At 42.0% G+C, this 13,916-nt stretch overlaps 1 protein-coding gene across 1 annotated transcript; it reads right to left on the reverse strand.

Moving 5' to 3' along the window:
• Positions 1 to 10: 10 nt before the first annotated feature.
• TOMM20L (translocase of outer mitochondrial membrane 20 like) lies at positions 11 to 13,510 on the reverse strand. Its single transcript, XM_061156961.1, has 5 exons — positions 13,384 to 13,510; positions 13,163 to 13,206; positions 5,586 to 5,667; positions 997 to 1,139; positions 11 to 64 (listed from the first exon to the last, which is right to left on the reverse strand). The coding sequence occupies exons 1-5, from the start codon at positions 13,508 to 13,510 to the stop codon at positions 11 to 13; spliced, it is 450 nt and encodes a 149-aa protein (XP_061012944.1).
• Between the last annotated feature and the right edge of the window lie 406 nt (positions 13,511 to 13,916).

Raw genomic sequence — 13,916 nt, forward strand, 5'->3', positions numbered from 1 at the left:
GAAGTGTTTTTCAATCACGATCATCCTCCAAGTATTCCTGTTCATTCATGTCTGCCTCAAATTGCTGGTAAATACATAAAATGGTTACTTGCTAATCATTTTAATGCATGATCCTTTTCTTGCCTCCCTTCTTGTGTCACTGTGGGCACTACACATTCTTATCCTAGCTACATTTTCATATATCTTCAGGAAACATTCCATCTGACACCAGCTTGGGAATGTTTAAGAGTTGATTATTGTGCTTTAGTGGAGACTGTTGCTTTGCATTTTGTTTAAAAGCTGAGAATCCACCATGAATGATTCCAAGTCAGACCAACAGTATATATTATATTCTCAGCTACTGCATGTCATCAATTGTAATAAAAAGTAAACCAAAGTTAAAGTAGCGTCTTAGAGCCAAACAATTCCAAGCATTTGCAGGAAATTCTAATCGATGTATAAGTACACACAGCAGTTTATCATCAAATGAAATTAATTCGTAAGCCAGTTGTTTAATAGTTATCAGTCCATTTACAAATATAAACTTGTAATTAAGAGAATACTAACTAGCCTATATGTTTAAATTTACCAAAGTGATTTCTGTGTTTTGTCATATTGGAAAGTAGAAGTATTATTCTGCTTTGATAATTTACAGTTTTCTATATTCATTCTATAGGCCATTAGGTCATTTATCTAAGAATACCACTTATAGGCCTCTGTTGACACTGCAGTCAGTCAATAACAGGGATGTCTTTGAAAGTACAAAGATAAACAATGTTAACTTTAAAGTTGAAATGTTGAAACATGTATAATACTCAACAAAATATACAATCCATCATAGTCAAAGGAACATGAAAGAAGAAACTTGTTTCATCTTAAGAAAAGCAAACACAAATTCAGAGATGTTACTCATTTAAAACTTGGGGTCATTCATACACATACTTTGCTATTTTTATCTAATCAAGCCCAACATGGTTATTTATAGTGTTCATTTAACAAAGGTAAATATGTGCTTACCTGGCAAATAAGGGGAATTTTGTGCAATAGCATCTCAAATACCTTGGGAGGAAGTGTGTGTTTGAAAACTTTTAGAAGTTCCTGTGGTTGCCCACATACCAAAAGGGCATTGCTGAGATGTTCAACCCCCATTCGATGCTCTCCTAAATAGATGGGTAAGTTTAGAGCAGGATTTTAAAGTGTATTCTACATTCTAGAATAAAGTATATTCTATATTCTACAAATATTCAAGAAAGCACCAAGCATTAAAACTACAAAAGCATCTCAAACTAAAGACTATGAACAAGTCTCAAAAAGAATAAATAGTATAAACAGGGGAATGTTGAGCTGCCGTTTAGATTCACTATGATCAGGCTGCAGTGTGAATAACTTTCTGACCCAAATTACCATTTAAAAGTGCACTCTTGAATTGGAAATGTTCATGTTATGCAATTTGGATATGCAAGAGGGAATATTGAGTTTATTTTAAAAAGGCTGGTGTCTGTCATTAGTGATATGAGTTATCTTTACCTATGTGGTTGATGAAATATTACAGATGAAACATCTTGATGTCCTAACTAAATGAGACTTTTACAAAATAGACTGTATTATTAAAGAGCTGAAACACAATTTAGTATTACCATGAATTATGTATCTAGGGGAAGACAGATGAGTTTTAGGATGACTGGCTATAAAATAAGAATGAAAATTTGTGAAGAGTAGAAATTAATGATAGGACTTTAAGTTAAAACATGTAATCACTTAGTCTCACTACCTCGTTTTAGGAAAATCAGGCAAAGAACAGTGAAATAATTTAAGGTTTCAAAGCTAATTAATGCCAGAATTAGTAATAGCACCTAATTTTCTGAGCCTTGAGACTACAGTGTGCTGCCTCTCCTTCACATGTTATGTAATAACAGAAGTTGAAATTTTGACATATTTAATATAACTAGGAAACATTTTGTATCAAACCCTTGAAAAAAAAAGCAATAGTGACTGCTCTTAAGTTGATGGAGCTAACATAACCCCCAAACCTAATCAATTTGGTTAATTAGGTCAACCAACGATTAAGTCCAATCAAATTAGCTAATCAGAAGTTTCTATTCAAATTTTTGGCTCTATTAAAAATTGGTTAATTAAAATTATTAAAAATTTTGGTCCCTCTCGTTACATAGACATAAACACAACAAGACAGTTACAGAACTACCTGTCTGCAAAGTAAAACTGGGTTGCAGTTTCACTGCAAAGTGAAAACTGGGTTGGCAGTGGTGGCAGAAGTGACTGGAGAAAACATTACAGAAAATTGGCTGAAAAATTATTGCATTAGAACAGTGTTTCTCAACCAGTGTGTTGTAATAACCTAGGGAAGTTTAAAGAATAATAATTTATATATATCTGGAGAAAACCATAATATGAAAAGATACATGGACCCCATTGTTTCACTACAGCATTATTTACCAAGACATGGAAGCAAACTAAATGTCCATCAACAGATGAATGATAAATAAGATGTGGTACACATAAACAATGGAATACTACTCAGCCATAAAAACAAAACAAAATAATGCCATTTGCAGTGACATGGATGGACCCAGAGATTATCATACTAAGTGAACTAAGTCAGACAGAAAGACAAATACACTATCATATCACTAACATGGAATCTAAAAAAATGACACGAACTTATTTACAAAACAAATACACTGAAACAGAAACCAAAGTTATGGTAACCAATGGCAAGAGACAAATTAGAAGTTTGAGATTAACTTATACACACTGCTAAATACAAAATAGATAACCAATAAGGGAACTATTGGGAACTATACTCAAAAACCCTATAAGAGAAAAAATCTGAAAAAGAATACATGTATCACTGAACCACTGTGCTGTACGCTTGAAAGTAACACAACATTGTAAACCAACGAGACTTCAATAAAAAAAAAATCGATACAGGGTCCTACCCCAGAGATTCTTGTTTAATTGGTTTTGGGTTTGGTGGGGATTTAAAGAATAAGCAACCAATGAGAATTTTAGAAATATAGTAGAAGTATATAACCCTAAAAGTGCTAATTATTTTAGCGGCTCACAGAAATAATGTTATCGTCCTGGAGAGAAAAATTTAAAAACTCAGGTTTGCAACTTCTGTCATCATCTCAATATTTGTAATATTCACCTCTATATCTAACTATTACATGATAGCTCTTAAAGTAAATAAAAATAAAATAAAATAATTTTTCTTTTGATTTATAATTCATCATTTTCCTATCCATATTTATACAGTCCTAACTCAAAAAGCTGGACACGGAACAACAGACTGGTTCCAAATAGGAAAAGGAGTACGTCAAGGCTGTATATTGTCACCCTGCTTATTTAACTTATATGCAGAGTACATCATGAGAAATGCTAGGCTGGAGGAAGCACAAACTGGAATCAAGATTGCTGGGAGAAATATCAACCTCAGATATGCAGATGACACCACACTTATGGCAGGAAGTGAGGAGGAACTAAAAAGCCTCTTGATGAAAGTGAAAGAGGAGTGAAAAAGTTGGCTGAAAGCTTAACATTCAGAAAACTAAGATCATGGCATCTGGTCCCATCACTTCATGGCAAATAGATGGGGAAACAGTGGAAACAGTGTCAGACTTTATCTTTCTGGGCTCCAAAATCACTGCAGATGGTGATTGCAGCCATGAAATTAAGACGCTTACTCCTTGGAAGGAAAGTTATGACCAACCGAGACAGCATATTAAAAAGCAGACATTACTTTGTCAACAAAGGTCCATGTAGTCAAGGCTATGGTTTTTCCAGTGGTCATGTGTGGATGTGAGAGTTGGACTGTGAAGAAAGCTGAGGGCTGAAGAATTGATGCTTTTGAACTGTGGTATTGGAGGAGACTCTTGAGAGTCCCTTGGACTGCAAGGAGATCCAACCAGTCCATCCTGAAGAAGATCAGTCCTGGGTGTTCATTGGAAGGACTGATGCTGAAGTTGAAACTCCAATACTTTGGCCACCTCATGTGAAGAGTTGACTCACTGGAAAAGACCCTGATGCTGGGAGGGATTGGGGGCAGGAGGAGAAGGGGACGACAGAGGATGAGATGGCTGGATGGCATCACTGACTCGATGGACATGGGTTTGAGTAAACTCTGGGAGTTGGTGATGGACAGGGAGGCCTAGCGTACTGCAATTCATGGGGTCGCAAACAGTCGGACTCGACTGAGCAACTGAATTGAACTCAAAAAATGTTAACGGTGAAAGGTTCTTTGTATTTTAATTGTCTCTATATCAAAGGAGTATCTAGGGATTCATCAGATTTGTGTGACCCCTAGTTTATGTAATCTGGGGCCCTTTTTTTTGGGGGGGGGGCGCCTTTTAAGAAAAAGAATATGAAATTAAGAATACAAGATTGGCAGGAACCTTCCCAGAACCTTCAAAGAGGCCCTTGGAAATGAAAGTCCTTAAAGCTTATGTTTCATTACCTTGTGTAAAATAACTCCTATTCACGTCATTTAAGTCAGCTCTAACTATTCATTTTGTCGCTAACATTTAACAGACTTTTTAGTCCATTTATAATAATACCTAAAAGAAAATATTTGTACTGAATAAAAGTACTGAAATTTCAAATTATAATGATTAATATGCAATGCCTTTGAATGGCTTTTTCATTTCTTAAAACATTTAAGTCATTGGATTAAAACATTTAAAACACTGGATTAAAAAATATTCTTGGATATTGCTTTGAGTTTTCCAGGATTTTGACTTACTTTTTGCTTTTATAAATCCTGGAGGATGTTACCCTCTAAATGCAGAGTGAAAAAAAGTCTCCAAAAACGACAAAAAAGATAAGCAGAAATAGCTGTAGGCACTGTGATATGCATGGGAATTTGCAACACATGAAAAAAAGACATAAATGGGTGTGGTACTCATTCATCCAATAATATAATTTATGCTTTACATAAGAAGCCTCAAAACAATTTTTCTTTCTAGCATTAAACACCACAATAAAGACATTACTATATACAATGTTTATAAAATACTTGTATTATCTACCATCATTTTACCTGACAACATTGTGAAGTTTCTCAAATCTATCTTGGTGTATGTGGGGATAAGTCATAATTCAAAATACATTTCATGTTCAGTAAGTGCAAGGTACCCCACAGGTATCATTACACTGAATGGTCACTCATAATAATTTTATCATCAAAGTAAGTAATTATTTTATTAAGAATATGCTTAGGCAGGAAAATTCTTATAAAGAAGTTAATTTTTTTTTTTTTTTACATTTAGATTCATACAACACTTAGTCATTTAGAAAACTCATTTACTTAGAATTTTATCTGATAGTAAGTAAGGTGTTCTTGTATTTGGCTTTGCTTTTCTCTCTGCCCACTTCCAAGACTGCAACATGAACTTGAATACAGACTCTAACAGAGGGGAGTTGGGCAGCAATGAAGTGAAAATGCTGGGACAGTTTCTCTTTAACTGAAGCAAGCTGGTTAACACATCTAGCTAGTTAAGTTTTTTGACATAAAAATACCAATCCATAAATATTTCTCAAACATCAGTTATCATAAATAACTGCTTACAAAAGTATGTTCACACTCTTACCTCTGGACAACCAAAGTTCGCCCATCCGTACCTCTTGCAGAAAAAATTCTTGTAATTTTTCATTTTTTGCTGGATCCCACAACTAAAAGAGTCACAGAATATTTAACAGTAAGTAACAAATGTAAGGTATATGGTTACTAGTCAAAACTGAGGGCTTCTCTCGTGGCTCAGCAGTGAAGAATCCACCTGCCAATGCCTGCCTGATGCAGAAGACTCGAGTTCGACCCCTGGGTTCAGAAGATCCCCTGGAGAAGGAAATGGTAACCCACTCCAGTATTCTTGCCTGGGAAATCTTATGAACAGAGGAGCCTGGCAGGCTAACTTGTATTTTAAAAGCACATCTTGAATCTAGTCTCTAAATGCAGAGTATGACAAATGCAGTTGCTCTTTATATTTAAAATAATTTCCTAAAATGGAGTTATGATTTCAGGCAACTAAAAAAAAAAGCCAAAAAACATGGCAGACGGTGGCTGTGACTTGTCACCATGCACATTTGATGGCCTTCCTAGATGGCACCTTGTTAAACCAGCACACCCACTGTCTGCCAGGCTGCAGCGCGGCCAGTTTTATTCTTCAGTTACCCTAATCCTTTGACACCCTGATTACCATCTTACATCAGCTTTTGTACTTTTCCATATATTTTCATGAGTTATATTGTCATTTAGATCTAACAACTCTGAGAAATAAAGTCAGTAGACTAGGGTAATTTCTTAATTTAGCTCTGGTTATAATGGTAAAAAAGTTGAACCCCACCCTCCTAAAAGAAAAAAAAAAGAAAAACATGGCATATTCAAGTTTGGTTACGATGCTTATAACAACTTCATATTTTACCCAGCTTGCTAAGTACACATAGGAGAAATCCACTGTAATCAACTTTAACAAAGGTAGCTTGCTTTGTACGTTGCAAACCTATTCTCTTGCTTACAGTATTATCGCTGCTTGTTGATTTAGCAAAGGGCATGGTGGGGGTTGACAGGACAATTGGTGATATTCAGAAGGATGCTATGGTTTGCTACAGCCTGTTTCAAGAAAGTGACCAGGTTCACAGATAGGATTTTCACTGGTACTAAGCGAAGAGCTGTCTTTAAAGCTAAAGTGGGCAAACCATGCTCAAAGTATCCACTCCACAGTCACTTCAGCTTCAGTCTTTTATATCCGGAGGGTTTTTGTGTTTGTCTTCCCCAAGAATTCTCTTTTTTAAATAGGATGAACCAGCAGATGAGGTCATATTTAAGCTTTTATCCGCAGACATGCTGATGATCAGTAACAATCACAAGTTTCACTCAAGAAATATTTAGTGAACAAGAGCAGGACACTCTAGGGAGAGCTAGAGAGAGAAGTAGATCTAGACTTGTATGCCCATCCCCACAGAGCCCAGAGTCTAACCAAGAGAAAAAATAAGTATGCCTAAGATCAGTAACACATCGACAACAAAATCCAGTGTCTTCTGAGGCTCAAAATATTAACACATTCCATTTGGTTGGGAGACCAGGGAAAGTTCCCCAGAAAAGATGGCATTTGAGATGTGGAGAAGCTCAGCGAAAGTCTGATGAACAAAGAGTACAAGTGGACTTCCCTGGTGGTCCAGTGGTTAAGAATCCTCCTGTCAATGCAGGGGACACAGGTTCAAGCCCTGGTCCAAGAAGATTCCACATGCTGCGGGGCAACTAAGCCCGTGCACCACAATTCCCGAAGCCTGCATGCCTAGAGCCTGTCTTTGCAGCGAGAGAAGCCACCGCAACAGAAGCCCTCACACTGCAACGAAGAGTAGCTCTCTGCTCCCGGCAACCAGAGAAAGCCCACATGCAGTAACAAAGACCCAGTGCAGCCAAAAAATTAAATAAATATTTTAAAGAAGAAATCCTGACTGAGTGGTCTAATTAAAAAAAAAAAAAAGTACAATTGACACAAAATTGCAGGGAAAATATCAAGTGATCTTACGTAGCTGGATTATAATACGGTGAATGAAGCAACAATGATAAATACCAATTACTGAAGCCCAGCTGTGGACTGAAAGCTTTCCATATATTATGTCTAATTCCTAGGAAAGGAAGGCTATCTATACAGAGGGCACCCATGGTGCCAGGTCCATGGTGCGAAGCTAAGTGGGTTCATCTTTCATCTGCAGAGTAGGGAGCTACATTACAGAGCTGCAGATTAGAAGGAATTTACTCTGACAGCATAAGAGGTAGTAAGACAAGTTAGGAAATTATCATAATATTCTGGGTAAAAGGTAATAAAAGCCTGAAGTAGTGAGGGAGCAATGGAAACACAAAGGGAAAAGAGGATGAGATGGTTGTGGGTTTAGTGGCTGAGTCGTGTCCAACTCTTGTGACCCCATGGACTATAGCCTGCCAGCCTCCTCTGTCCATGGCATTTCCCAGACAAGAATACTGGAGTGAGTTGCCATTTCCTTCTCCAGGGGATCTTCCCAACCAGGAGATGGGACCCCATCTCCTGCACAGCAGGCAGATTCTTTACTGCTAAGCCCAGAGTATGAGACAGAAAACAGAAAAATAAGAATTGGGGGTTGACTGTGGAAGATGAGGCTGACATTTGAGTGGGGTCACAACAGACAGCGATATCAGCATCACAGGGAAGCAGGAGAAGGAACACTGGCAAGGGACGAGATGATGAATTTACTTCTCAACACACAAAGCAGAGGTGCTGACAGAACATGGAGGCTACAGAGTCTGGCAGGCAGGCACAATCTGGGACCCCGGGCCTAGAGATCTGAGTTCACCTATCAGTGAGAAGAGAAGGAGCTTCCAGGGGGATGAGGGATATGCAGAATCTGAGATCAGTGTTTCACCAAGGATGGGTTTAAGGAGCTATTAAAACTGTAGTTTTCTTGGGCTCCACCCAGACCTACCAAATCAATTTCCCTGAGTAGAGCTCAGGAACCTGGATTTTTAGTGAGCTCCTCAGATGACTCCTAAATTCTGAAGTCTGAGAATTACTACCGGCATAAACCACTGGGCTACCTCTGACCTCCTAAATCACAATGGCTGGTGCTTGGGTCAAATAATCTGTTTTAACAAAAAGTGAAAAGTGAAAGTGAAGTCGCTCAGTCGTGTCCAATTCTTTGGGGCCCTGTGGACTGTAGCCTATCAGGCTCCTACCAGGCTCCTCCATCCATGGGATTTTCCAGGCAAGAATACTGGAGCGGGTTACCATTTCCTTCTCCAGGGGATCTTCCCAACCCAGGGATCGAACCCGGGTCTCCCATATTGGAAGCAGACGCTTTAACCTCTGAGCCACCAGGGAAGCCCATTTTAACAAATGCCCCAGGTAAATCTAATGCAGATGAATCACAGACCATGCTGTGGGAAACAAAAAGGGCTGGGGTGAGGAAGAACAGAGATCCTGTAAATAGGAAGAGACCTCTCTCTCTGTGCCTTAGTTTATTCATCTGTAAAACCAGAAGAGCAAAGTTGTTATGAAGGAGGAAACAGACAGAGTTGGACTCCATCTTAGGCCAGGCTGCGAACATTAGGCTACACGCATGGTCACCCTCCCAGTGGACTCTGAACTTTGTGCCGGGTGTCTATAGAAGTGGCATACCAAAGGAAAACCAGACCCCCCAGATAAAAGAGTCTCAGGACTTGTACTTGGACTCTCCATTGCCTAAAAGAATATGCTAATTATCTCTGTAACAGAACAAAGTGGTAAATTCCATTATGTTTATCAGGATATGACCACAGGCCTATTGATAAACATCCACTGTTTATCTAGTCTTGTGACACATGAATCACGGGTTAACTTTGATCGTATCTCTCTTTTACCTTGTCCAGACTAGTTTCAAGGAATCTGGGGAGGTGGGTTTGAGCAAGTACACTTAGGGTATATAAGGTTTTCACAAAAACTGGTCGGGGTCCTTGGCTAAGAGGAGACTCTGCCTTGGGCCCACCGGTGTAATAAACTGCACTCCACTATCTGCATTGTCCTTCTGAGTGAGTTTGTTTCCCGGAACACGTGGCTACAACAGTAATGAGGATTATATAAAAGAACATTTGAAAACTGCTTCTGCCTCTTCCTCACTTCACATAAACAGATCTTTATCATTTCCCTCCTGGAATGCCACTGATTTTCCAGTCTTTGACTTCCCTCCTCCACCCCATACTTCAAAAAGAAATAATTGCATCCATTTCCTGAAATAAAGTCACCATCACTGGTTATCCACCACAACAGAAAAATCTCAAAACTTTTAAATTTGGCATCAAAGACTTCCACAATAAGACACCAAACTACCACTCAGCTATCTCTTTGGCCACAACACTTTAAATATTGCAATTTCAAGGTCTGTGTCTCTGCACAAGCTGTTTCTCTCTGCCTACAATAACCATGGCATCCGGTCCCATCACTTCATGGCAAGTAGATGGGAAACAGTGGCAGACTTTATTTTGGGGGGCTCCAAAATCACTGCAGATGGTGACTGCAGCCATGAAATTAAAAGATGCCTATTCCTTGGAAGAAAAGTTCTGACCAAACTAGACAGCATTTTAAAAAGCAGAGACATTACTTGGCCAACAAAGGTCCATGTAGTCAAGGCTATGGTTTTTCCAGTAGTCATGTATGGACATGAGAGTTGGACTATAAAGAAAGCTGATGCTGAAGACCTGATGGTTTTGAACTGTGGTGTTGGAGAAGACTCTTGAGAGTCCCTTGGACAGCAAGGAGATCTAACCAGCCCATCCTAAAGGAGATCAGTCCTGAGTATTCACTGGAAGGACTGATGTTGAAGCTGAAACTCCAATACTTTGGCCACCTGATGTGAAGAGTCGACTCATTTGAAAAGACCCTGATGCTGGGAAAGATTGAAGGCTGGAGAAAGGGACGACAGAGAATGAGATGGTTGGATGGCATCACTGACTCGACAGACATGAGTTTGAGTAAACTCCAGGAGTAGGTGATGGACAGGGAGGCCTGGCATGCTGCAGTCCATGGGGTCGCAAAGAGTCAGTCGGACACGACTGATCGACTGAACTGAACAATAAACAACAATATTCAACAAATATTTGTTGGGTGCCTACAATATACTGGACACTGTTCTAGGCACTGGGGAGACAGTGGAGAGTAAAAACACAGACAACGTCTGCCCTGGTGGAGTTGATTCTAATAAATAGAAAGCATTAATCAAATAATCACACCAACAAACACTAACTTCAACCATGTATAAGGGCAGTCAAAGGAGAGGGACGTGGAATTGACCCAGGCTCTGCCCCAGAGAAAGCATCTCCTCTCTCACGCCCAGCCTTGAATACTCCCTCTCCTACTTTCTTTGTCAACTGTACCTTTTTCTCTATGAGACTCCATTTTGAATCCCCAGAAATCTGTGTCTCCTGCTCTCCACTACCCTTTCATCAGCGAACATGAACTACCTATTCTTTCTGCAAAGTTTTATCTCACATCTCTCATCACCAATTGCCACTGACACCACTACAGTTCAGGATTTTGATTACCTCTTACCTGAACAGCTGCAATAACTTTCCTTTTCATCAATCCATCTAGCACACTCCTGCCTGATCTAAAATAAAAAGGTTTTTTCCTCCCCTTATTTTAAAAACAATTCCTGCTCAAAAATCTTTAGTAATTCCCCCCATTGAATCTGAATTTCTTAACTTGGTCTTCAAAGCCTTCCAAGATACAGGGCCCTTAATTAGCTCTCCAACCTCACCTCCCACCATCCCCAACTGTGACTCCTTTCTTTGTCAAACATTTACTGAATAGAGGGATCTGCCACCCCCAAAGTCTTCCGTGAAGAACTGCATGTTCCAAAAACAGCCACAGCAATATTCCCAGATCTGCTTGCACTTCCAAAACCTAGCCTCCTCTAACAAGAGCTGGAGTCCATTTCCTCTCCCTTCAAAACTGAGTGGGTCTCAATGAGGCAGAACTGGCACCACCTGGCAGGCTCCATGTTTGCTCTCAAATATACATATAAATAAATACATATATACAACTGACCCTTGAACAACATGGGTTTTAACTGCCCAGGTCCACTTATATGTGTTGGTTTTTTTTCCTCAATAAACAGTGCTACTGTGCTACAGAATCTGCTGTTGGTTGAATCCTCAGATTTGGAACTTCTAATACAGAGGGCCAACTATCAAGTTGTATTCAGATTTTTGACAGAGAGAAGGTTGCTGCCCCAACTGCTTGCTGTTCAAGGGTCAACCGTTATCAACACACACACACACACACACACACACACACACACAAATATATTACACACTTGCTTACCCAGTACAACCCTTCCACCATACTGTGAGGAAGACCATGCCACAAGGAGAGGACCTGTGTAGGTGTTCTGTGCAACAGTCCCAGCTAAGTGGCCAGCCAGCATAACTGCCCAATATGTGTGGGAGTAAGCCTTCAAAAGACTCAGAAGGTAGCCCTGGGGCTAACCTGGCTGAAGCTGAGTGGAGCAAAAATGTGATATCCCCACCCGCCCGACTCAAACTGAAGATTTAGCAGCAAAATAAGATAAAGTTTTAAGCTCTAAGGTGAAAGCAGCAATAGGTAAGCAGAACACCTCCATGATAACCATGCCCTGAAAGTGATCCTCTGCCTCCTCTGTGCTCCTGGTGTTGTCATTTAGTCGCTAAGTCACCTCGGACTCCTGCAACTGTAGCCTGCCAGGCTCCTCTGTCCATGGGGTTCTCCAGGCAAAAATACTGGAGTGGGTTGCCATTTCCTTCTCCAGAGGATCTTCCCCACCCAGGGATTGAATCCAGGTCTCCTGCATTGGCAGGTGGATTCTTTACTACTGAGTCACCAGGGAATGGGAGAAAGGCTGCCGTCCATGGGGTCACACAGAGTCAGACACGACTGAAGCGACTTAGCATGCATGCATGCATTGGAGAAGGAAATGGCAACCACTCCAATATTCCTGCCTGGAGACTCCCAGGGACAGAGGAGGGCTGGTGGGCTGCCGTCTATGGGGTCACACAGAGTTGGACACGACTGATGCGACTTAGCAGCAGCAGCAGCAAATGAGCATCAACTAAATGAAAATTTCACAGAACAGCCCAAGAACCCTCTATTTGAGAAATGAAGTGAAATTGGTTAAGTTGGACCAATCACCAAGATAATTGTGATAATCCTTCAAAACGACTGATCAAATTCCGTTTTGGAGAAAAAGAGGATACATCCTGTTTCTGAGCTAGAAGAAAGTCCCCGTAGAACAGGAGTGGGCGGCACAGCACCACACCCTGCGGGCAGACCTGGGTCTCTTAAGTGTCTGGTGTGGCTCAGGACCGAGCGACTGCGCACGCGCGCGGCTCAGGAAGGGCAAAGCCTCATCTTTCTTCTTTTTTAAAAACTAAACGAAGTGCCTTTTCCTACCACGATATAACTGCCTTTTCACGACCCCAGGTGGTTCTTCCTTCCTTCCTCCTGATGTCGGACAATAAAAGCTAAACACTGGCCGAGCGGAAGCCGGGTGCGGGCAGGCATCGAGACACTGGGAAATGGCTGCTCAGGAAGCCGCCAGGGACCCTGAGGCCGAGCCGCTACCTGCACCGGCGGGAAGTTACTCACTGTAACGCCACCTCGGCGTCGCTAAAGCACTTCACCTGGGCGCCCCGTCCCTCAGCTTTTCGCTGCTGGGCTCTTCTTTCTGCAAACACAACGTGGCACGTGCTGGTAGTGAGCCCTCCAGATGCCGGCGTGCGCCCGCCGGGCCCGTAGGCGGCGGCGGCGTCCCCCGCGGCCCGGCCTCGCCCCGGGGGCCCGGTCAGCCCCACCGCCGCCCGCTCCGCCCGGCCCGTCGCGCCTCCGCCGGCGTCTCACTCACTTTCCCGTAGGCGGCGCTTGAACGCGGGGTCGGCACGCCGGCTCCGGTCGAAGTAGATGCAGTAGCCGAGGAAGGCGATGGCGCCACAGGCCGCCAGGAGGCCGAGGACCGTGCGGACGCAGGGCATCCGGCCGCGGGCGTCCCACGGACCGAGCGTTGGGCGCGGGCCAGCGAGCGCGGGGAGCCGGCCGGCCCAGGAAGCGTCGGCGCGGCGCCCATGCCGGCCTCGGGGCTTCCTGTGCGCTGGGCCGCGGGCGTGAGGAGCGGCGCGTCGACGAAGGAAGTCGAGGGTCTGAGAGGACGCTTGTGGGATTCTCACAGTACGGAGTGGTGGAGCTCTGTTCCAATCCAGGTCGGTCACACTCCAAATGCTGAACCCTTTGCCCAAACGCGCACCACTCTCCCAGCTCAGACACCCATCCAAGGCAAATCGCAGTATGCGGGAATCCGGTTATCTGAGGGAACTGATCCTCCTATGGTTCCCTAAACTGCACATTTGAGCCAAAACTCTGGTCATCTCTTAGTTCAGAGTA

The sequence above is a fragment of the Dama dama genome, chromosome 12 (assembly GCF_033118175.1).
Source record: "Dama dama isolate Ldn47 chromosome 12, ASM3311817v1, whole genome shotgun sequence".
NCBI classification, from domain to species: domain Eukaryota; kingdom Metazoa; phylum Chordata; class Mammalia; order Artiodactyla; family Cervidae; genus Dama; species Dama dama.